This window comes from Thamnophis elegans, chromosome 1, assembly GCF_009769535.1.
Source record: "Thamnophis elegans isolate rThaEle1 chromosome 1, rThaEle1.pri, whole genome shotgun sequence".
NCBI classification, from domain to species: domain Eukaryota; kingdom Metazoa; phylum Chordata; class Lepidosauria; order Squamata; family Colubridae; genus Thamnophis; species Thamnophis elegans.
In genome coordinates this window covers 64,498,983-64,522,326 of record NC_045541.1, presented here as the reverse complement: position 1 = coordinate 64,522,326, position 23,344 = coordinate 64,498,983, and the positions used below count along the sequence as shown (strand labels likewise).

At 40.1% G+C, this 23,344-nt stretch overlaps 1 protein-coding gene across 5 annotated transcripts; it reads left to right on the top strand.

Moving 5' to 3' along the window:
- Positions 1 to 50: 50 nt before the first annotated feature.
- Positions 51 to 21,724, top strand: ATG9A (autophagy related 9A). 5 transcript variants are annotated; one of them, XM_032217707.1, is made up of 19 exons: positions 51 to 124; positions 720 to 847; positions 1,285 to 1,383; positions 4,691 to 4,824; positions 4,957 to 5,191; positions 5,752 to 5,795; positions 6,685 to 6,749; positions 7,037 to 7,198; positions 7,949 to 8,090; positions 10,395 to 11,143; positions 12,680 to 12,833; positions 13,371 to 13,550; positions 14,053 to 14,298; positions 15,381 to 15,595; positions 16,100 to 16,217; positions 17,436 to 17,661; positions 18,245 to 18,387; positions 18,949 to 19,904; positions 19,952 to 21,724. In XM_032217707.1, exons 5-18 carry the CDS (start codon positions 5,089 to 5,091, stop codon positions 18,952 to 18,954), a joined length of 2,553 nt encoding a protein of 850 aa, XP_032073598.1. In that variant the 5' UTR covers positions 51 to 124; positions 720 to 847; positions 1,285 to 1,383; positions 4,691 to 4,824; positions 4,957 to 5,088; the 3' UTR covers positions 18,955 to 19,904; positions 19,952 to 21,724. The 5 variants fall into 5 exon arrangements, with proteins under 5 accessions (XP_032073598.1, XP_032073575.1, XP_032073606.1 ...); XM_032217684.1 differs by having other exon boundaries at positions 52 to 124; positions 5,064 to 5,191; XM_032217700.1 differs by having other exon boundaries at positions 109 to 195; positions 5,064 to 5,191.
- The last annotated feature ends 1,620 nt before the right edge of the window (positions 21,725 to 23,344 follow it).

The window sequence follows — 23,344 nt, the reverse complement described above, 5'->3', positions numbered from 1 at the left end:
CTCACTTCCTCCTCCCCAGAGGCTTTCTCATTGGTCCGCCCTAATTCTACCTCTTCGGCCCGCCGTGACCTCTGATTGGTAGCGGAAGACGCCAGACGGAGGGAAAGGCGGCGGAGGAGAAAGAGTGAGTGACAATTCCCCCAAGTCGCGGTGGCGGCGGCGCCCCTGGCAGGTTACCAGGGGCGACCGCAGAGGGTGAGAGCCTCCTTAGCTCCGGGGAGAAGCCGGCGAGGAGGAGGAGGAGAAGGAAGAAGGCGCCCCGAGTCTTTCTCCAACCCGGGCTTCCCTTCTCCTGGGTAAACAACCTCGGAGGAAGGCTCCTCCCTACCGGAGCTCCCGCAGCCAAAACAAAACATCTCGGGACTGCCTGAATATAGTCCGGCGCTCAGGCGCGCCCGGTCTATAAAGGGAAAGAGGGGAGAGGGTGGGTGTCCCTCGGCAGCGGAGGCTTCCGACCCCCGACCCCAGCCCCATCTAGCAAGCGAGCCCCAATGGCCAGGTCCTCCGCGGGTTGGTTACCCATCTTTGCTCACCTGTGTTCCCCCCCCCCCCCGTCCCGGATGGACTGGCCTCTGCCGGCTTCTGCGCTCTGCGGGTCTGGTGCAATTGCTGAAAAGAAGGCGGCTCTCCTAATACTTACATAAGGGGTCCCCCCCATTCCCCTGTTGGAAGCCCCACTGTAAATGTGTTTTGGGTTATGTGTGTGTGTGTTCCTCCAGGCGTCAGCCCACCAGATGAGAAAAACGCTGTAGAAATTCAAGGCTTAGAGACCCCCACCATGCCGCTTGGTCTTGCCAGCCACAAAGCAAACAGAATGTTTCTTCAGCATTAGGGCAAGATGGAACAGGTTAGTTTTTGTACCGTTTTTGATCTTATGCATTGGGAAGGGGTTTATTTTAGAATAGAATGAATGAGCTGGAAGGGGACCTTTGAGGCCTTCTAGTCCAAGCCCCTGCTCAAGTGGAAGATCCTATACCATTTCAGATAACTGACTGTCCAATCTCTTATTTAAAAAAATATCCGGTGATGAAGCGGCACCCACAACATCTGAAGGCAAGCTGTTCCACTGGTTAATTGTCCTCGCTGTTAGGAAGTTTCTCCTTAATTCCTTAATTTTGTCATGCTACGATGGAGGCGGTTTGTCAGAATAATGGTAGGCAGCAGGGTAGCTGCTGATTCTTGTGGGTGGGTTGGGTTGCCTTTGTGCAGGACAAGGAAAGACAGATTTTATCCTACACACCAAGAGAAGCATCTAAAGTTTGGTGGGATTGTTTTTATGTGCAGAAGTGGCAACAATGCAAGCATGTGCTCAGAAGGCAAGAGCATCATCTGCCATGCTATCGTATTCCTGGGACCTTTTAACCCAACAGCATCAGAATATTGGTAAGGGAACACTAGTTGATTTTCAGTTAGCCACCTAACAGGGCCCTTTGGTACAATTCTTGTAAAGTATCTTGTACAGAGAATCTTGTACAATTCTTTAATGGCTGTGACCAGGGGGGCATTCGCCCAGGTTCGCCTGGTGCGCCAGTTGCGACCCTACCTGAATCGGGAGGCTCTCACAACAGTCACCCGGGCCCTTGTGACCTCTAGGCTGGAATACTGCAACGTGCTCTACATGGGGCTGCCCTTGAAGAGCATCCGGCGACTTCAGCTAGTACAGAATGCAGCCGCGCGAGTGATTGTGGGTGCACCTCGGTTCACCCGCATAACACCTATCCTCCGCGAGCTGCGCTGGCTACCTGTCGATCTCCGGATGCGCTTCAAGGTGCTATTAGTCACCCATAAAGCCCTACATGGCAGTGGATCTGGATACTTGAGAGACCGCCTTCTGCCAATTACATCCCTGCGACCAATTAGATCACACAGATTGGGCCTCCTCCGTATTCCATCGGCCAGCCAGTGTCGGCTGGCAACTACAAGAACGAGCTCCCCGTAGAGATTCGCACCCTCTCCACCGTCCAGGCCTTCCGCACAGCCTTGAAGAACTGGCTCGCCCGTCAGGCCTGGGGACAAGGATAGTTGCCCCTCCCGAATGATGAATGTATGTTGTCTACTATTTTATTATATGTCTTATCTTAATGTCTGTATTCCCCTTCCCGATTTTATGTGAGCCGCCCTGAGTCCCCTCAGGGAAAAGGGCGGCCTACAAATATTAATCAAATCAAATCAAATCAAATCAAAATCAAATCAAGAATTTTTGACTAGATAGATTGTGGTCTTACCCAAAAAAGACGTGTGAATGCATACATATATAACAGGTGACATAGATAGTTCCAGGTATGCATTCTTGCTTTTTGCAATTGAAATACATTTGGAACTGCAGTAATTTTGTTTAAAATCTGTGAGATAATATCACAAGACTGGAGCAGGCTTGTGTTCTGTTGTTGTTAAGTTTTCTAAATGAATATGATGCAAAATATAAATATTGTTAAACTGACTGGAAATAGTAATAATTCTGTTAGATTCAGTGACACACACACACAGACATATAACAGCCAAGGAAGTTTGATTTTAGTAGAATAATCTTTTTTAAAAATGAAATAAGTAAAAAAATAAATAAGAACAATTAGTAAACTGAAAAAAGTTTTAAAAGGTTAAGGATACTTGGAAATTATGAGAGCTCAGAATTATATTCTGTTTAGAAAACATGTCAGTTTAAATAACATGTTCTTTAATTAACATTAATATGTGTGTGTTATGTGTTATATGTGTGTGTGTATATGTATATGTATATGTGTGTATATATATATATATATATATATAAAGTCACAACCCCTGGTATGCCCCAATTATGGGAGGAAGCTAACTGCTTCCATTCTCTGTCAATTGGCTCATCACAAGAGTCCATCACAACAGAAACCCAATATTTTTACTGTTCCCTTTGTTATATTTGTGTTTTTTATTTGTGCTGATAAATAAATAATAAAATTAAATAAAAAACATATATATATGTGTGTGTGTGTGTGCGTGTGCGTATGCGTGTATGTATGTATGTATGTGTATGTATATGTATGTATGTATGTATGTGTATATATATATATATATATGCATATGAGTTGATTTGGAAGACATTACATAATTTTTTGCCAGTACTATTAACAGGATCTCTTACGAAAAACTTAAACTTAACAATGATGGAGTAAAAGAATATATTTTTTATGGTAATAGGATTAAACTAAATAATACATTCCATATTATATAGACCAACCTTTCTTACCCTTTTTATTCAGGAGAAACAGAAATGATTTCCAGATCTCAGGGAACCCCTGCATTAGAACCATAAAAATTCAAAAACTGTACCATTCAGTTTTAACCTACACAAACCATGTTTTACTATGTTTACAGCAACAACAAAGCTACATGCTAGCAACTGAGTCACCGCATGTAAAAATTCCCTTTATTAGAAGTGCTAGGATTGCTCTGTGTGTGATTTTTTAAAGATTTTTTTTTTTTGCAATCTATCACAAAATCCATAGTGATCTCTCACTGTCTATGAAAACCTAGACAGTTAAGAGTGATGGAAAGAAAAGTGAAGTGTGAAGCTCTTTAAAAGTATATCTTTTAAAGAATGTATAGGAATTAAAATGGAACATATAATTTAGTATAAAAGGTAATACTAAAATGATATAAAGTGGAGCAAAAAAAAATCAAAGGAAGAAATACATATACACCAATGGGTTCTTCATGGAATTTGTGGTGTGTAGCTCGGTAAAGAACGTTGACTCAATTTGTGGCAGTTGTGAAAAAGAAAAATCCCATGCTTGATTTAAAGTTGCTAATACAGTACTGTAGAATAATGAATTAATATAAATTGTTGTGCTGATACTTGAAATCCAGTATATGGGTTCTCAAAGGACATTGCAAGAAAGCAACAGTAATACTGACTGTCCCAAAGAAAGGATGGATATGTAAGAAATTATGTCATTTAATGTATAAAATTATGCATGATATGGCAAACTATGAAGCTGTTAAGATTCTTTGCCCTGGAATGTAGTGATTGTCCAAAGCAGACAGCATTAAAATTTCATGAAGAAGTCTACTAATGGCCACAAATAATCTTGGCTTTCTAATATCAGAAACCTTATGGTCTGAATCCTAGTTTTTCCCTAGGTCTCCCTAGAAGGTCTATCTGAATATTGTGTCTATTGAACCCACAAGGCTAGGATCAATAAGCTTTCATCTGATCTAGCATGAAGCTTCAATTCTATATTAATTTGTGCATGTTGAACAGATCAATTTTAATAGCATGTAGCTTACTAGCAGTGCTAACTATAGATTAATCCTCTCCTTGGTGCACTCGGTGAATTTGAGTTGACTTCACAGTCCAGAATTTAGCATTTGTGGCAGAATTAGTTTTTTGAGACAGTCATTTGTCTGTTGTGTTTTCCTACTTCTTATGTAATATTTTGCTTTGTTTTTAAATGAAAGGGTTGCTTGATAGCATTTTATGCCATACGTTTGTTGCATTACTCAAGATTTACTTTTAAATAGCATGTATTTTTCACGTATGTGAATTTTAATGCTGTAATAAGAAACTGAAAATAAAACTAGAAAAACAATCTTATGAAGGCCAATGGGATTAGCATACATTATGAAAATGTAGTTTCATTTGCATTTAGGGAGAGCTTGATACAGCATAACTATTTGTGTCAAATCTATGCTTATGTAATATGTTATTTTGTTTTAGGAATGTATCTTGTAACAGACTGCAGCTCATAAACATGGAGGCAATGAAAGTTGAAGGGCTGGACAATGAACAGAATTTTTAATGAAATGGAGTCTTTTTTCTTGTTGTTTTCTCCTCAAGTAGTGATCAGAGAGGTGAGCCACTCAGACTTCAGGAAAAAGAGGGGGCATAAAGAAAAACTAGTAACATCCATAATTTTCTACTTGTTGCTATAGTTTCTTAATAGTTTCCTCTTCTTTTATTCTGTTTGGTATTCTATACATAAGTATAACTTAAAAGAAGAAGTGATGAACTGCCTATTTGACTGATGGCTCATAATTACATCAAATTGCTGATCCCTCCTCTCTCTGTCCTTCACTGCCCTTTATGTCAGAGTTTATAAGAATTTAGATGACAACATGGCTCATTTTGATACTGAGTATCAGCGATTGGAGGCCTCATATAATGACTCTCCCCCTGGAGAAGAAAATCTGATGGTCCATGTCCCTGAGGGCAGCAAATGTAAGTATAGATGGACTGCTAACTTCAGTGTCAAAAACTCTAGTGCAGGCCTGTCAAACTGGCTGCCCGCAGGCTGGATATGTCACACACAGGCCTCGCCCACTTTGGCTGTTTTGCAGAAGCAAGAAAAGTTGTGATAAGTCTTGATACGTCACATGACGTGATTGAGTTTGACACCCTTGCTCTAGTGGTATACATGTTGAAAAAGAAAATTGGAGATTGTGCCCCATGTTGGTGGAGGAGCTGCATTTCTTATATAATGTGATCCTAATTTTCATTAAATTTAGTGGAGGGATGTTTCCATAATTGGTTTTAGATATTTCAGATGCAATTCTTACAGTCCGTTTCTCCTCGAAATGGAATGTTTCATCTCAGAATCCAAAACAAATGGGAACACAAATGCCTCAATCCCTTTGGATAAGATTGTTTAAAGTGAAACTAGTATTTGCAGCTCTTTGTGCAATGAGGTTCTCTTTTGGCAGACTTTCTCCTTCTCCTGTAAAATCTTCTATGGTGAATGTTGGAATGAATATTTTTGAAATTTTGTCTCTGTCTTGTAGCTCCCTGGCATCACATTGAAAATCTGGATCTTTTTTTCTCTCGAATATCCTTACCTGTTTGCAGGGACAAAATGATTGAAACCCAAGTCAAATTCCAATTACACCAAATTGGAAATCACTTTACAAGAAGCCTTTTAACTTCACGATTAAGAAAGTATCACAATAATAAACCATAGTGACATAAATTAGGAAATAATTAATAGATTAGTTGTGTTCAACAGGGTACTATTGTAAATAAGTGAATAAAACTTGAGTGTGTTTCAGTTTCAATTACACTTAACATATAAATACATATATACATATGTATTCTGTATATTTCATTTAGAAATGATCCTTGCATCCTTGATATATTCCTCACAGATAAGATAACAAAGATACAAGAATGTTAACTGTACATACAGATAGTCTTCATTTAATAACCACAATTGATCCTGGAATTTTGATTGTCTGTCTTTGTAGTTGTTAAGTGGGTCACCAGGTGACCTGACTTGATTTTGCAACCTTTTTATAGAGTAGTCATAAAAAGTCACTGCGATTATTAAATGAACTATATTTTACTAGAAACCAGCAATCAATGCCTGAAACTAGCAAAATAATTTTCAATGCCATGTGATTGAGGGTCACTACCAAGTGGCCAAAATGCAATCACATTACCGTGGTAATATATAGCAGTCATAACTTTGAAAACAGATCATAAGTAACTTTGGGAAAGGATGGATGGGTGTCTGCCATAACTTCCTAAGAGAGAACTACTTGCACTTCCAAAGGAAATTCTTTATGAAGAAAGTTACTGACTCCTTACCTCAAGTGTTAACTACTTAGTATTATAGCAAGGCAGTTTAAAATGAAAGAGAAAATGCTATTTGTAAGTCACAATTGAAACGGGGGTAGATTCTAAAAAGTTTGGCAATTCTCCTTGACTATAATCTTCACGTCTATAACCTGCACCAGAAGAATGGCTTCACATGCATGCTTATCAGTGAGATCTTTGAGTTAATGTGAGTATAATTTTTTGTTCCCAGGATGTGTAGAATTCATTTTTATGTTCCTATGTTAAGCCTTCTTGTCAGACGGAAAGTGAAAAATGTAATAAATAATCTCTCACCTAGGTTGGTGATGCTTCTCAATGCTCAATTTCAATTATTTCAGTTGAAAGAAATCCTATCTTGATGTTCTGACTCAGTTTGAAAATTGATCACTGGAAACCTGATACTTTCTGTCAGCTCAGGTCCTTTAAAGGGGAAGGGAGTAAAATGCACCCAATTTTTTCTCTTTGTTCTTACAGGCAGTTCATCTTTGTTGTGGCCTTTACTACATTCCTTGTCAGCTGTGTTGACTATGATATTCTCTTTGCCAACAAACTGGTGAATCACAGTCAGCATTCCAGTGACCCAGTCAAGGTGACTCTGCCAGATGCTTTCCTGCCTCCCAATGAGTGCAGTGCCAGGTAAAAATAGCAGTGACTAAATACAGCCACATCCTTTGTTCATCTTTGTGAGACTTAACACAAGATCTCCTAGATAAACAAGTTCCTGAGCTTCATAATAGGTAACACTCCATCAGTAATGTATGCTGAAAAATTTAGCTTCTGGTTAGAAATGTTTTCAGTTTGACTTGGGAAATGGAATATTACATGTATACTGGCTAATTTGATCTATGATAATCTGTAATGTATTATTTACTTGCAACAGTTGTAATAAAGTTAGCTAGCTCATCTTTGGTCTTCTGTTCCAAGTAAATGGACTAGCCACCTGCAGAGGGGGAGAAAATCCACTTTGAAAAGACCACGTTCATCTTTTTAAACTTGAATGTATGCAGTATTGTTTATCTGGATGTACATTCATTTTTAAAAATATTTTATAATTATAAATTATAGCTTTATTTATATTTTGATTTATGTTTTGAATCATCAAGGACCGGTTTGACTGGGAGTGAGTAGGTAATGTCATATGATTAATAGAGCTTTGTTTTGTTTATGTGATGATGTCCTTGATATTTTTCCCATTAGTCTTGCCAGCCCAGTTGTTTTGGTAATTGATATCTTAACATTACACATTCTCCAGAATTTGTTAGAGTTGCCTGAATTCTGGTAATGGAAGAAGAAAGAGTTTATTCATATTTCTAAAGCATAAAGGCAGGAGCTATTCTTTCACATCTGGCTTGACTCCATATCTCTCTTTCCCTCTCTGACTCCTAGAATCCAGGCCAATGGATTTCTTCTCTCCATCCTAGTGATTGCAGGGGTCTTTTGGATTCACCGGCTGATTAAATTCATTTACAACATTTGCTGCTACTGGGAAATACATTCTTTTTATGTGAATGCGCTCAAGATTCCCATGGTAAGCTATTGAGATTCACTTCACTAACAGTTCATTCACAAGTGAAAAGGTGCCTTAATGAGACTTTTTTGTTTAGAGGCCTTATGATTACCAGAGAGTGCAGTGTCTTTCTGCAGGCATCCCAGGGTCATCTTGCTAATCAGTGGGGGAAAAATGCTGGGTTAACAATCCTACTCTACTTACCAGCAAGGTAGTAGATATATTCTTTTTTTTTACAAGTATAAATACAACAATCTTTTATTATAAGATTAACTATAATGCACAATACTTCTATAATCATAAACAATTCTAATAATCCAATCCAAAAGATTTGATTTATTTTTTTTTTGCCATTGTTAAGTGGTACATCAGTCATCAATACCAATATTGTCTGAAATAGAAATAACATTCTAAGTGAAATATTCATCTTAAACAGTCAAATTCTACCCAACACTGACAATTGTTGTTTGTCCTACCTCAGTACGTTTTTTTAAAAATATCATTCCATACCTTAACATAGTTATTCGAAACTGCATACAATTCACATTGGTCAATGTAACCTCCCAGATATTTAACCTTCTCAATTTTAGACGCCATATTTTTCATCAGAATCTCTTGGTCTTGTGTGCTAATATTTTTTTTATTTTAAAGACAAAACTTTTGGATTTACTTATATCCATCTAATGCCCCAAAGTCTCTCAGTTTCCTCATTTCATGAAGTGCTCAGTACTATTCTGAGGTTCTTGCAAAACCAAGTCAAAAGCCTTCAGTGTATAAGTCTCTTTTTTTGGTTTTCAACCCTGTTATGTTCTCATCCTAATATCTTCAATTAACACTTCTGAAACTAAAATAAAAAGATGACAAAGGACATCCATGGCTTGCCCCTTCGGTATTTCAGATGATTTAGTTAGATCACCATTAACAATAATAGGTGTCTTTTGAGATGTAACTAGTTTATCCCTTGGATAAAATTCTCCCCAAAGTCCAGATCTTCTAAAATTTTGAACACAAAAGACCAAGTTATCAAAAGTTTGCTCCTCTTCAAGAAAAATCAATGCCACTTCCTTCTCATTATGCTGTTGCAAATACTCTATTACAGGGGTCCCCCACCCCCAGGTCTGCAGCCATGTGCCAGGCTGCAGCCTGTTGGAAACCGCCCCGTGTAAGCAGCGGACAAGAGTGCGCAAAGCTTCATTTGTGCAAGCAGAACACATGCACGAAACTACCACCCCTCCCCCCCCGCCACTTCCCGCTGCTGCTGGTCCACCGAGCCGGAAAGGTTCAGGACCTCTGCTTTACTACATCTAATACAATTTTCACATTATCTTTTAATTGTCTTTTGGGTGCAATTGATCTTCATGTAAAAATCTTTTTTTTAGTTTATCAGCCAATATTGTTGTAAATATGTTATAATCAGTTAGTAGATATATGATTCTTGCCAAAGCAATAAAGAGGGGATAAGAACTTGCTCCATGTTTTAAAACCCTTCCTCTCCCCAAATGCCTTACTTGCTATGTGTTGTTCCTTACTGACCTTTCCTTGCAGTTGTGTGCAGTGTTGCTGATTTTTCCAGTCTGGTGACAATCCGGTGGAAGCTTAGTTCTGCCCATTGATCCAACTTGCTCTTCTGATTTACTTAGTTGAGTGGCAGGGCTGTTATACACTGCAGCTGCCTTTCTGGGTTTGCCAGTATCTATTTCTAGACCCTTGGCCAGCTCTCTTAGAAGCTGAGTCTCTTTATTAAGCATTTGCTTCTCTTTCCCCAGGGAATGTTCAGCTTAATTGTGTAATGTCAGAATTAGAGGAACAAGCAAGCAAATGAATTAATGCAGAAAAGCTCTCCGTATAATTTTTTTCTTTGCTGCTGTGCATGATGTCATCCTTTCAAGTTTAAAATTACTGTAGATGCCTTTGTTTTACATACTTGTGGGAGGGAATCTGCACTGTTTTTTTTCACATAGTTAAATCTGACAGTTCAAAAGAAAGTGGACTGAAGTTCCATGAGATATACAAGAGGTTTTGGAATTACATGATTCTGAAGTGGTTGGCATTTTAGGAGCAGATCTCTATAAAGAATAAGTGTTATTTTTACTATGGGATATAGGAAGAAGGCAGAAGAATTGACTAGATGCAAGACTAAAAATACTTGTTCTGCATCTAGTCAATAATTCTCAGACTGGATGATTCACTGAAGCTTGGCTATGTTGGGGTTTTTTGGAATAGCATAGGAAGTGGTAAAATTATTGCCTTCTTCCAGTCAATTCAGGGAAAGTTATCCCATTGCCCTTATCATATCACTTACACCCTCTGTCTACTTACTTGCAGTCCAATTTGCCCTACTATACCTGGCAGGAGGTACAAGCACGGATTATACAAATCCAAAAGGAGCACCAGATCTGCATTCATAAGAAGGAGCTGACAGAACTGGACATCTACCACCGCATCTTGCGCTTCAAGAACTACATGGTAGCCATAGTGAACAAGTCACTCCTGCCTGTGCGCTTCCATCTTCCCCTCCTGGGAGATACTGTCTTCTATACCCGTGGTCTCAAGTACAACTTTGAACTCATTTTCTTTTGGGGCCCTGGCTCACTCTTTGAGAACGAATGGAGTCTGAAGGCTGAGTACAAGCGTGGTAGCAATCGCATGGAGCTGGCTGACAAACTGGGCACCCGTATCTTATGGATTGGCATTGCTAATTTTCTCCTTTGTCCACTTATACTTATATGGCAGATTCTTTATGCTTTCTTCAGTTACACTGAAATTCTCAAGAGAGAACCAGGCAGCCTGGGTGCCCGTTGCTGGTCTCTTTATGGCCGCTGCTACCTGCGACATTTTAATGAGCTTGACCATGAGTTGCACTCGAGACTCAGCAAAGGCTATAAGCCAGCTTCCAAGTACATGAACTGTTTCATTTCTCCCCTGTTTACTATTGTGGCGAAGAACGTGGCCTTCTTTGCTGGTTCTATCCTTGCTGTCCTCATTGCCCTCACAATTTATGATGAAGATGTACTAGCTGTAGAACATGTTCTCACAACTGTCACCATCCTGGGAGTGGCTGTCACTGTCTGTAGGTGAGTGGGAATGGTTGGATTGAAGCTTTCATGTTTAGGAGGCTTTCTTTATGTTTGGAGGATAATAATTGTTACTATGTAGGTAGTAATTAAAAGCAATCTATTATTTTTTTTTTAAAAAAAAAATTAAACAGCAAGTGCTCTTATTTTTGGTCCCTATCTGATTTATGTCTAGGACATTTTAGAGCAGGGATCTCCAACCTTGGCAATTTTAAGCTTGGAGGACTGCAGCTCCCAGAATTTCCCAGGCAGCTTGCTAACTGGAGAATTCTGGGAGTTGAAGTCCTCCATGGTAAAGTTGCGAAGGTTGGAGACCCCTGTTTTAGAGTACCATAAGTTTGAGACTTAACTAAGCTTCACAATTCATGTATTTCAGTTCAGTTAACCAAAGGCCTTTCCTAATTCATTAATCATGATGGCAGGATGCTTTGAAGTTGAATTCATTCTAAAGCTTGCGTCATAAAGCTTTGAGAGGTCAGGAGACAAAATCTGGTTTTTCAGGAATCTTAGATTTACTTGTCACGTGTTATTGGGTTTTTTACCGAATCTTACAGGGGTACAGTTGTTCACTGTCTATAAAGTGCACAGACACTGTAAATTTATAGCTGAGAGGAAAAAAGTACTAGTGATCAAGTCACCAGTTTTCTTAAGGAAATTGAAGCGGAGAAAGAAAGTGGAAGAGTGAGCAAATAAAGAGATAAAATAGCAAGAAACCAACAGGATATAAATAATTGAGGGGTCCTTGGTGCTCTTTGAGCTTGGTTGTTTTCTTGTACATGTTTCATTACCCAAACTGGGTAACATCATCACTGCTAGTAATAAGTGGGGTTTGCTCTGAGATTATATTCTAGTGACTTGCTATAAACAGAGAGCAAACCCCACTCCTTATTAGCATTGAGGTTACCTAGTTTGGGTAATGAAATGTCTACAAGGAAGCAATCAGAGAGTACCAGGGACCCCTTATTCCAACCGTGAGCTACAAATGTTCTCCTTTATTGGTATAAATAATTGAAGTTGAAGATTTCTCTTTTACATTGTTGTTTATGGATCAGCATTTAAATCAACCTGACATTTTATGATTTAAAATATAAAGTTGTTCAAAGGATGAAAAGGATTCTGGAGAGATGTAATCTGCAGCCAATGTCGTGTCAATTAACAATTGGCATTGGAGGAATTATTACAAGATTGCCCTACATGTAAACTAACATTGCACTTTATAAAAACTTTTTGAAAGAAAAGAAATACAGCCTGAAAGTCTTCAAACTAGAATATAATGTGGTATGAAAATTTGTAAGATTAATTGCCTTCCTTCACAATGAATACATGGATTAGAGCTGCCTGTGCTGTATCTGAACTAAGAGTTCCTATAGAATCTTTATCTGTAGTCTGTCCTTTACTGTAAAAAAAAGAAGTGTAGACAATAGCAATATGCACCCTTTGCCAACAAGCTACTTCCTGCCTGCTGCTGCTTCTCAAGGGATGCAGAGCTCCTTGGCTCCAGTTTATGTGACTTGCGCACCCTATCTGTCCCTGCAGGTCCTTCATTCCCGACCAACACCTGGTTTTCTGCCCAGAACAGCTGCTTCGAGTGATTCTGGCACACATTCATTACATGCCTGATCACTGGCAAGGAAATGCCCATCGTTATGAAACCAGAGATGAATTCGCTCAACTCTTCCAGTACAAGGCGGTAAGATAGTATAGTTTAGAGCAGTGATGGCTAACCTTTTTGTCATCGTGTGCCAAAAGTGTGTGTGCGCTCCCATAATGCAATGCACCCCCCTGCGTGGCCCACACATGCACACATGACCCTCCCACATGCACCTTGCATGTGCACATGTGACCCGTGCATATAACTCCCCTGAGCACGTGATCCCCGCACATGCGCAGCAGAGACCCGGAAACCAGCTGGCTGGTGGGAGGTGTGTGCGCATGCGCAATGGAGCAGAGCTGGGATGATCGCTCACATGCCTGCAGAGAAGGCTCTGCGTGCCATAGTTTCGCCATCATGGGGTTAGAGGGTGGGAGGCCACTGTCAATCAAGAGTAGTCCTGATAAGTTATTAGTTATAAACAAGATGTTTATATGGGAATCTCCAGAAATATACTTGCCTAAGTATAGAACATTTGGAACAGCAGTCTTGCCTGTTGTCATCCTGAGCTATGTTGGTAATATTCACTGTGGTGTTTTCTAATTCTTAATGGTTTGTTTTCTTTGTTCATCAAAGGTGTTCATTCTGGAAGAGCTGCTTAGTCCCATTGTGACGCCCTTGATTCTCATTTTCTGTCTGAGGCCCAAAGCTTTGGAGATCATCGACTTCTTCCGCAACTTTACAGTGGAGGTGGTGGGTGTGGGAGACACTTGCTCCTTTGCCCAAATGGATGTGCGCCAGCATGGGCATCCTGCAGTAAGTCCCAGCATAAATGAAAAAAATTGGAAATTAATTAGGAATTCAGAAAAGGCCATTTACTTTGCATTCTTCAGTAGGATATTAATTGAATGAAAGTATATCTGAAAAGTGGTTTAAGTCATAGAGCACAGAACTGAGGAGATCAAATAGTAAAATGCAATTCACATGTGATGGTAATAGCTTTCACACTGTCAGCTAAGTTATCAAGGTACGAAATAGTATTTTCCTACTGTAACCTTAAATTACTGTAAAAGCCAAATCACTATTTTAGCCATGTAGTATACTTGATAATTTCATTTTCACAATATGAAATGTGATTTACAAATCAGATGTACCCTGTTTGTAGTTTCTTAAAAGGAATACTTATATTGGAACAAATAATGATTCAAAGGAGAAGCCTTTGTTGTTGTTTTTTACTTGCAAAAAATCAAGTAAGTAAGGATGCAGGAACATTTAAGTCTGATATTTTTTCTGAGCTCTGCTCTATTATGTTTTGCAGTGGATGTCAGCTGGGAAGACAGAAGCCTCCATTTATCAGCAGGCTGAGGATGGCAAGACAGAGCTGTCCCTCATGCATTTTGCCATCACCAATCCACACTGGCAACCGCCTCGGGAGAGCACAGCTTTCATTGGCTTGCTAAAGGAGCGGGTGCACCGTGATAGCAGCCTGGCATTGGCCCAGCAGGCTGTCTTGCCTGACAATGCCCTGTTCACCTCTATCCAGTCACTACAGTCTGAATCTGAGGTACCCACATAGAAAATGATGAGAACTAACAAATGGCAAAGCTACTTTTGTGAGATGTCCTGCATCTCAGGAGAAAATTGGTGCCACTTTATAGGGCTTTGATAATGGGGGAACTGTTTGGGAATCTAAGCCAAGAATAGTGTTCTTTTTGGTTAGGCTGAGAAGAACTGAGGAACAATGCCAACAATGCATAGTCATTTGCTCTGTGCAGTGGCTCCAGTGGACTACAGCTCCCAAACACTTCCATGTATTCTAAGAAGACTTGACCAGTTCTGCATAAGGGCTTTCCTCACACCTTTGGCACTCTTTTCACCAGAGTAGCATTAACTCAGTTCACAAGAAGCCACCTTCGTTGCGAGAACCATTGTATAGGCTGAAATCTTCCATGCCCTGCTTTGAGTTTCTTGTATTCCATCTTTCATTTGCACTTCTTAAAACAGCATCAGGCGATTTAGGAGCTGCAACATCTTCTAGCAGTCCAGAATAATTCAGCCTCAATTCAGTAATATTCCCAAATTCTGACACTGTCATTTTGCCCCCCCCTTTTTAGGAGTTTAAGCATAAAAACATAGCAATTTGTTTTTGTTTCCAGATGATTTTCACCCTATTTTCAAAAGCATGAAAAAAATAAAACATTTTTGCTATATATCTTCTAGTGACATTGTTGAATGGCCTCATGTGGCTCTCAGAAAATCACAAAGTCCTTGTCCCAAATACTTTAGAAATAGCCAACCCCAGTCCTCACGTTATTTCTGTTACTGACATTCTCGTACAAATTTCAGGTGCCTTTTGTAGAATTTCTATAATGGTTTCCCATCGAATCTCATTGTGAATCTCTTGCTTTCCTTTTCTCTATGTAAAGAGTCAACTATCTAGATTTAATCTCTTCCTGAAAATCCTACGTGCCTTCTAGGGTTGGGTTTAAGTGAATGGATTAGCTTCCAGAATGGGAAAGTGAGAGATTCCAGCTCTGCCCACTGCAGGTTCAGAGCTAAAACTGGAAAGGTGAAGTTCTAGTGACAAACATGGGGAGAGAATCCCCTTCCTGCAGAATTAAAATCCCTCTTCTCTTCTGTCTGCAGCCACACAGTCTGATTGCCAACGTGATTGCTGGCTCCTCGGCACTTGGTTACCAGACAATTCGTGATGCACAGACTTCAAGGCATCTGTCTGCTGTCTCTGAGGTGGCATCTGCTTTGCGTTCCTTCTCCCCTCTTCAGTCTACCCAGACAATACATGGTAGTTCCCATGCTGATGGTGCCCAGCTTCGGGGACATGGTATAATGACAAGCTCGGGGTAAGAAATAGTATGTAGTAAGCATCTGCTGGAAAAATTCTTAGACATCATCCATTTCATCAATATTTTATCTGGGATGCTTTGAGAGTATATTCTGAGGAGTAATTTTACTTGATACTTTTTCTGGTAGAGAGGAGGGGAGGGCAATGTCATTTCCCCCTCTAAACTGAACATTTTAAAGCCTTTAATTGTCCCTTCCTGAACCATCTAGATTTTTTTTTTGTATGATTGAAGCTGCATAAAGTTGGTCACTTCTCCAAGGCTTCACAAAAACTGCTTTGTATTTCAAACGTGTGTTTTGCAGTCCCATTCTGGATGATGTAGAATCATAAGCCATGATTGTGTACCCAGCTAGAATAGAGCTGCAAAGCACACACATATGATTGATAAAAGGTTGATTTATTTAGCATATGAGTATTGGAAGGGGAGACAGTCTTTCTGAACATCAGTGGCCTGTTTTCCCCAACACCACATCTTGATTCGTTCTTTCACTTTTGGCTGCAGGGTGGATGCCAGGACAGCAAGCTCTGGAAGTAGTGCTTGGGAAGGTCAGCTCCAGAGCCTAATTCTTTCAGAATATGCCTCTACTGAGATGAGCCTGCATGCTCTCTATATGCATGAGGTAATATGATCATAATGACTTATGCAGGGGCTGTTTGTGGGGAAGGGGAGAGGAGGAAGTGAAAAAAATGACAGTGGTGTGAAGATGTCATTGTATACATGTGGCCACTTGTAAGTTTGCCTAAGGCATTGCAGCATAAATATATATATATATATTAATATGTAAATATATATAAATCTAAAATATGTGAATATCTATTGTTATGTTCATGTTTTATTTATTAATTTGTAAGGCACATTAATATCCTGCTCCAATCATAAGTAGATTTGGTGGCTCATAACATGTAACAACACAATGCATAATAATAAAGATAAAAAGTACACATGGCATGTTGACACCTTGGCATCTAGTTTGCTGGAGATGCCAATGATTATGAAGTCTTGGCTTGAGGCCAGAAAAATCTTTGTATATTAGCTCTGCATTACAAAAAGGAAATGGAGGCAGAACAGTAAAAGATATAATGGTGAAAACATAAACTCTATGGGATTTATTTTATATTTAATCTTAATTTTAAAAGTTAGCTTCAGCCTGATTTATATTGTTATTAGAGCTGTGCAGCACTTTGGATTCATCTGGGAAGTCACAACAGGCACATCTGTTTCAGGATTCCCAACTGGTGCAGGAGAGCTTCTGCCGTAGCTATCTTGTCCTAGATCCAAGTGTGGCTGTTTTAGTGAGTCACAGATGGGTGTTCAATCATGCTTTCAAAGAACTTCTCAGTCACAGCCAAATCATTGCATAGCTCTGATGATTACTCATGTATTTAAATAATGTTTCTCAAGTCATTTCTGCAACTTTTAAAACTGTATCCACATTTCTGGTGGGGTGCTTTTATAATTGTGGACATAGATTGTGAGTTTTGCTATAAACTCAAATTTTCTATAAAATGCTAGCATAGGGAATTGAGCTTGTTTTATCCTGAAGTATCAAACTGAACTTGGGATCTGAGAAATAGTTAACACATCATAAGAAATCAAGCTGGATCATATTGGAAAACTTCAGGCAAAACTGCATCATACAGTGAACCTAGCTGCACTTACATTTGCATTTTGGATAACAGAATAGAACTGATCCTTCTGTATGTAGAGGTGGGGACTCAACACATATACGTAGGACTGCAGGGCAACTAATTTCAGGTCTGAAATTAGATTTACTTGAGGCCTTTCAATAATCTTGACTAAACACAGTTCTACATTGTTTATTAACTTATTTTCTTAGCTACACAAGCAGCATGCCCAGTTGGACCTTGAACGACACTTGTGGCACCGGCAGGAGAGTGATGAGAGTGGTGAGAGTGCCCAGGAAGACCCAGAGGCCCAGAGGAACACCCCTAGCAGCACCATGCCTCGCTCAGCCAGCTATCCTTTTGCCTCCCCACGCCAAGTTGGTGATGAGGCATCTGCTCTACAGGCAGGCTTCCAGCGCCGTTATGGTGGTGTCTCGGGTATGTATAAAGTCTGGTAAATCATTGGTCAGCCTGCATTCTTCAGCCAGTAGGGCTGAAATGGCTTTTGAATAAGCCACCACTGAAAATTGTTCACATGATACAATGAACCATGATTTGCAAACCACAGTTAGTAGGACTTGCATTAACTCCATTGTTTATCAATTATACATTAGGGTCTTGTTATTTTATTACTCCCAGATTACTAAGGGTAGGAGTTATTTTAAATGCTAAATCCTATAGAAAACTTCTTTAGACGTAATAATATGGCAAATACATCAAGATGCACTCCTTATCATAAGATGAGGCTGCGCTGAGACTCCTTGTCAGCTTCTTAGCTTTTGTTTCTTGTTAAGAAATGTGAACTATAGGTGAACAGGATCACGTACAGAATACTAGCCAAGAGTAACAATGATACCATCGTAAGCTTGAAAAGTTCCCCAAATGTTTCCCTTTACTGCATTTGTAATTGAAAGGTAATTTTTTTCTGTAATTTTTAGTCTTATTTTCTTTTCTTAATAAGTTACAATGCTTTCTTCAAGCAATGGGTGAGTTCCATTCCATTCCTTCTGTCCTGCTACAGATCCTGGTCCAGTGAATAGGGCTCCATCACACTTTGCTCGGCTGCCACTTGGGGGCTGGGCAGAAGATGGCCAAGCTGCTCGACACCCAGAGCCAGTCCCGGAAGAGAGCTCAGAAGATGAGTTGCCACCTCAGCTACACAAGGTGCAGCTTGTTTTATTCTCTGGTATTAGCAGTGGGTGTGGTGTGTTATCTGCCAAAAAAAAGAAATCTCCCATATCTTAAATAAGTAGTTACTGGGGACATGAGGACCCAGATTGTGGGGGGCAATATGCTGATTCTGTAAACTGCTTAGAGAAGGCTGTAAAGCACTGTAAAGCTGTATATAAGTCTAAGTCCCATTAACAGGAAGGTCAAGGACAGCAAAATAGCAGGAATGACCATGTATCAAAACCCACCCATCCCTTATTGACATGCACCCAAACACATTCCATGTTCATGAAAAAGAGTGATGCTTCAATTGGATGTAGCTGCCGATTTCACATAATTGAAGACACACACACACCCAGTGGTAATGCAGTGCTGCATGTTACTATCAAGAACTGTTTTGTCATGGAATATATTAATTGATTTCGAGGTAGATACAGAAATGGGTGTGCCATCGACCTTAGAAGGGTGTGTATACTGGGTTCTGTTTCTGACTAAATCAGTATCCTTCCTGTCAAAATAACTACCTCTGCTTTAACATTCCCCCCATCACTTCAGGTGTAACTGTGAAGGCTGAAGATCCAATGGGGGTTCCAGACCTGGGGCCTGTCTCGGCTGGTGGAGCAATGAGTTACACTGCCCTAGAAGATACGGGTTAGCTCAAGGATCCATGGCCTAGACATCAGAATCCAAGGGTAACCGATGTGATGGTGTCAGTGGTGTCTTTGGGGTGGGCAGAACTCTATCCAGACATGCATCATACCGGTGACACATTCGCTGTGCATAGGCTGGGTGTGTGTGTATTTACATATATTGTCTGTATCTACATACGTGTTGTCTGTGTTGGAGAACCATCCAAGACCTGCACAGAATGCCACAGAGCACACACGAGATGGGAGAGACAAGCAATGCTCACCCTGCCTGATGAAATGTTCTTCAGTTGGGAAAAGGACCTGCTTGTGGATCTTGTTCAGCAGCCAGAAGAGCTGCTCCATTGTCTAAACTGCAACATGATTAAAGATGCAATCAGGATGTAGATTTGGACTCAGGAAAAGAAGGGCTGTGAAAGATTATTTTTGTAACAGGAATTGAGGGCCAGGCTTCCTCCACCCACTGACAGAGCCTGACTCAACTGAAGCGGTCGCACATAGCAAGGGAATACATCTTTGATTTTTCCATTCCACATTGATGCCAGACTAGAAGAAAAGAACCCCCTCGCAGTGCCATCATTTCTATCACAGGATTTGCCTTTCTTTGGGCATAATTGATTTCTCATCGCTTGGGGGCTATATTCATTTCATGTCCTACCCCTATATCAGATCACAGGTTTATCATGGTAATGTTTGCCTGAGCCAGGATCTGAAGTGATCTAAGTCAGCTTTATGAAATAATGCCAGGCCTAAAAGCTTTGAAAGAAATTCTGCTCTAAAAGCCCTCGGTTCTCCTGCTGAGACCCAGAATCAAGAATAAGACTTTGTGTGTGTGTGTGTGTGTGTGTGTGTGTGTGTGTGTGTGTGTGTGTGTGTGAGAGAGAGAGAGAGAGAGAGAGAGAGAGAGAGAGGAGAGAGAGAGAGAGAGAGGGGGGGGGGAGGGGGGAGTGGAGATTACCAGTGCTTATCAGAGGCATGATAGGCATATCATATTTAAGTACAGTACTTCTTAATATCCTGCTTGGCGTCTCCAAATTGGTGCTGCCCCATTTGCGATTTTCTTTTTGTTTTGTCTTTGGGTGCCTTGATGGTAATTATGCAGCTCTCATGGAAATACTACATTTTGTATGCCAAAAAAAGCTATCTTAAAAAACTCAAGAAGGGATGACTTTCATGTTTTTACAAAAAGAGTTAAGCTCACAATTCAACTGATAAAGCCCTATTTCAAACTGTCTGCAGAAACACTGGTTTTCCATTCTTGCCCTTGGTCTTCTGTCCTTTCTATATTATTTTTAGGCTAGCTGGGCCTAGTTAAGTAGTAGAAACTATTGTGGTTTTTTTTTTCTTTAAGCACTATTTTTTTCTGATTTTTTTGTGGGGGAGTGGGACGCCCATCGTCACAATACGCCATATTTTAATTTCGCCTTAGCCTTTTAGGTAATGATCGCTGACAACCACTACCTTGTGTTAAGGAAGTAAATTATCCCAGATTATATATTCTGTTTTCATTTTTCCCAGACTAGGCTGTCTAGGATCCCATAGCTGATTTTTCTAGGGATGTTTCATGTTTACAAAAGCCAGACCCCGGGGGGGGGGGGGGAGTGGGTTGAAGGAAAACAAAAACAGATAATATATCCTCAGTTTCCACAGACTTGTTTCTAGTTCATGGCTCAGTATTTTCCTGTACTCATCATCATTTCTTTCCCAGTAGTTTTATCAAGTATCTATGGGATAGGGGAAATGTTGTTGAGCTGCAACTGCAGTGTGTTGTCTGCCAAGAAATAAAAACTTCCAATAGCTACCCTGCAGGTGCTGTTTCCTGGGCTGATTAGAGCTGTAGTCCAGATGTCTGGAGTACGACTACCATTGACCTGTAAGGCAGGGTTTCCCAACCTTGGCAACTTGAAGATGTCCGGACTTCAACTTCCAGAGCGAATGCTGGCTGGGGAATTCTGGGAGTTGAAGTCCGGACATCTTCAAGTTGCCAAGGTTGGGAAACCCTGCTGTAAGGTGCCTTTGTGCAAAAAGATTTTTACCACCAGAACATCAAATCATGTCAGTGGTTTCCCAGTGCTTTAGTTTCCCTTTTCTTCTACAGCACATGCGCACATGCGCAGAATAGTAACTAAAAGAACTTCGTCCTCCAACCCAATTGCCTGCAGTGTGGCACTGGGATACTACTGCTCCCATAACCCCCACCCTTGTCATGGTGCCTTTCTATAATGCACAACTCATGCACCTTTGTGTGGCTGTGGTTTAGTGCTCCAAATTGGATCAGGATGGTTTAACACTACAGATACAGCTAGGATCAGCATTATGCCTACTCCTTATTAGTATATGGAGAAATCCAGCAATATTGACATATCCCTGTAGAAAGCAGAATCACTTTGCAGATTGCTGCTTTGAATTGTGCTGGTTAAGTATGGATGCTTCTTCAGCATCCATCTTGACATAGCTTAGCCAAAAGGTTAGTGGGGCAGGAAATACTATCAGTCATGTATTCTTCTTATCTTTGCTCCATCTGCATCTGCATGGAATGGCCACCTTCTACCTCCACGATTATTTGTGGCATTAGGGAGGCCAGTTTGTATGTGAATAATGCAAGTGGTTTGTAAAGCAGAGCTGATTGTCCAGCTTCCTGTACAGTGCCGTATCTACTGAATAAAGGAGGTGTTTTCTTCTTTGAGGGGTCTGGCCATTTGTGTGGGATTATCCATTACACCCAAGTTTAAATTAGAAATGGAAGAGAGTTATGTTAGCCACCTGCAAAGTGTACATTTTAGCCAGGATTTCAACTCACCATGACATGCCACTTCAAATGCCATTTTAATCACTTTAACCATGTACAGTAGTTGAAATACAACATTTATTTTGAGTGCAGTGGACACAGTGAGTGTGAGCACTTAGGTCAAATGATCCTCATTGTGAGAGTTTGGATATCCTGCTCCATGCGTTTGTTGTCAAAGGTGTATCTCGGCATAAAGCCACTGTCTCTTAAGACCGACTGCTTGCACAATGGACCAAGCTTAATCCCAGATTGTATGGCATCACTTTCGAGATGTTAAGACAGATGTGATTCTTCATTTAATTGTTTAGTGTTGATATAACACTCTTCTACAAGTTAAGAGGTCAAAAAACCATTAGTTTTATTAAACTTTATAAAGGTGGAATGTTGTTTCTGCAAATCAAGAGTGATGTTGGTGCTTATTGACTACATAGCTTACTCTGTACTATGAGGGGTCCTTGGTGCTCTCTGAGCTCGATTGTTTTCTTGCAATGTTTCATTATCCAAACATTATCCAGATGTTTCTTGCAGATGTTTCACTACCCAAACTAGTAGCACTGATGATGTTACCTAGTTTGGATAATGAAATATTTGCAAGAAAACAACCAAGCTCAGAGAGCGCTAAGGATCCCTCATTTCAACCTTGTACTACGAATATTCCCCTTTATTGGTACTATGTACTATTACAGAAGTAGTATTGTACAAGGAATAATAACAATCTGCATCATATCTGCAAATATTACATTCAGAGCTGTCCATTACTAGAATGCTGGTATGAGTAAATTCCCAGTTTTGTAAACTAACATGAAGGGGAAAAATGAAAGGATTAGAACAATTGCTGCAGATCATAGGGATATTTTAGAATTGAATATTAGCCCTAATGTCTAGCACAGAGTCTAATCTAAATATTTAGAATAACTGGGCAAACTTTGTAAAAATAATGTAATTATTTGGGGGCTGGGGACTGTAGAGGTACTTAGACCTTTCATTTTTGTTTTTGAAATATATGGACCAGATCTTCCCTTCCAGGATGCAAATACAAATCCCTTACAGTTTGGGAAAATGTTTTCTAAACTGGTGAGCACTATGGCTTCTTTCCTCCTGCCAGCTTCTGAAAGGCACAGGGATATGTCTAGTGACAAAGTGAAATCACTGGGAAAGGGGCATCCAAAACGTTGCCTTCCTGTTTTGCTTTTGGAATGCCTTGTTTTTGTTTTTGCACGTCTTTACAATCATACAAACTATGGACACCATGAATGCCACAAAACTGGAAGTGGGAGCTCTAAGCAATGTAGCAATGCACTTATAAGACATGCCCTGCAAATTAAGCCAAGGATCTTGAAGTTCATCAAACCAACTGTTTTTTAGTTACTAGGTTGAAGTAGAAGATGAATCCATTTTCATATATAATAGGCATTCAAAAATGCACTTGGATCGCTCATTCTTACTGTTAGCATCATTATTTCTGAACCAAATATTTATCTCATTTGTAAAGGGGAGGTGAACGTGAACCGTATTA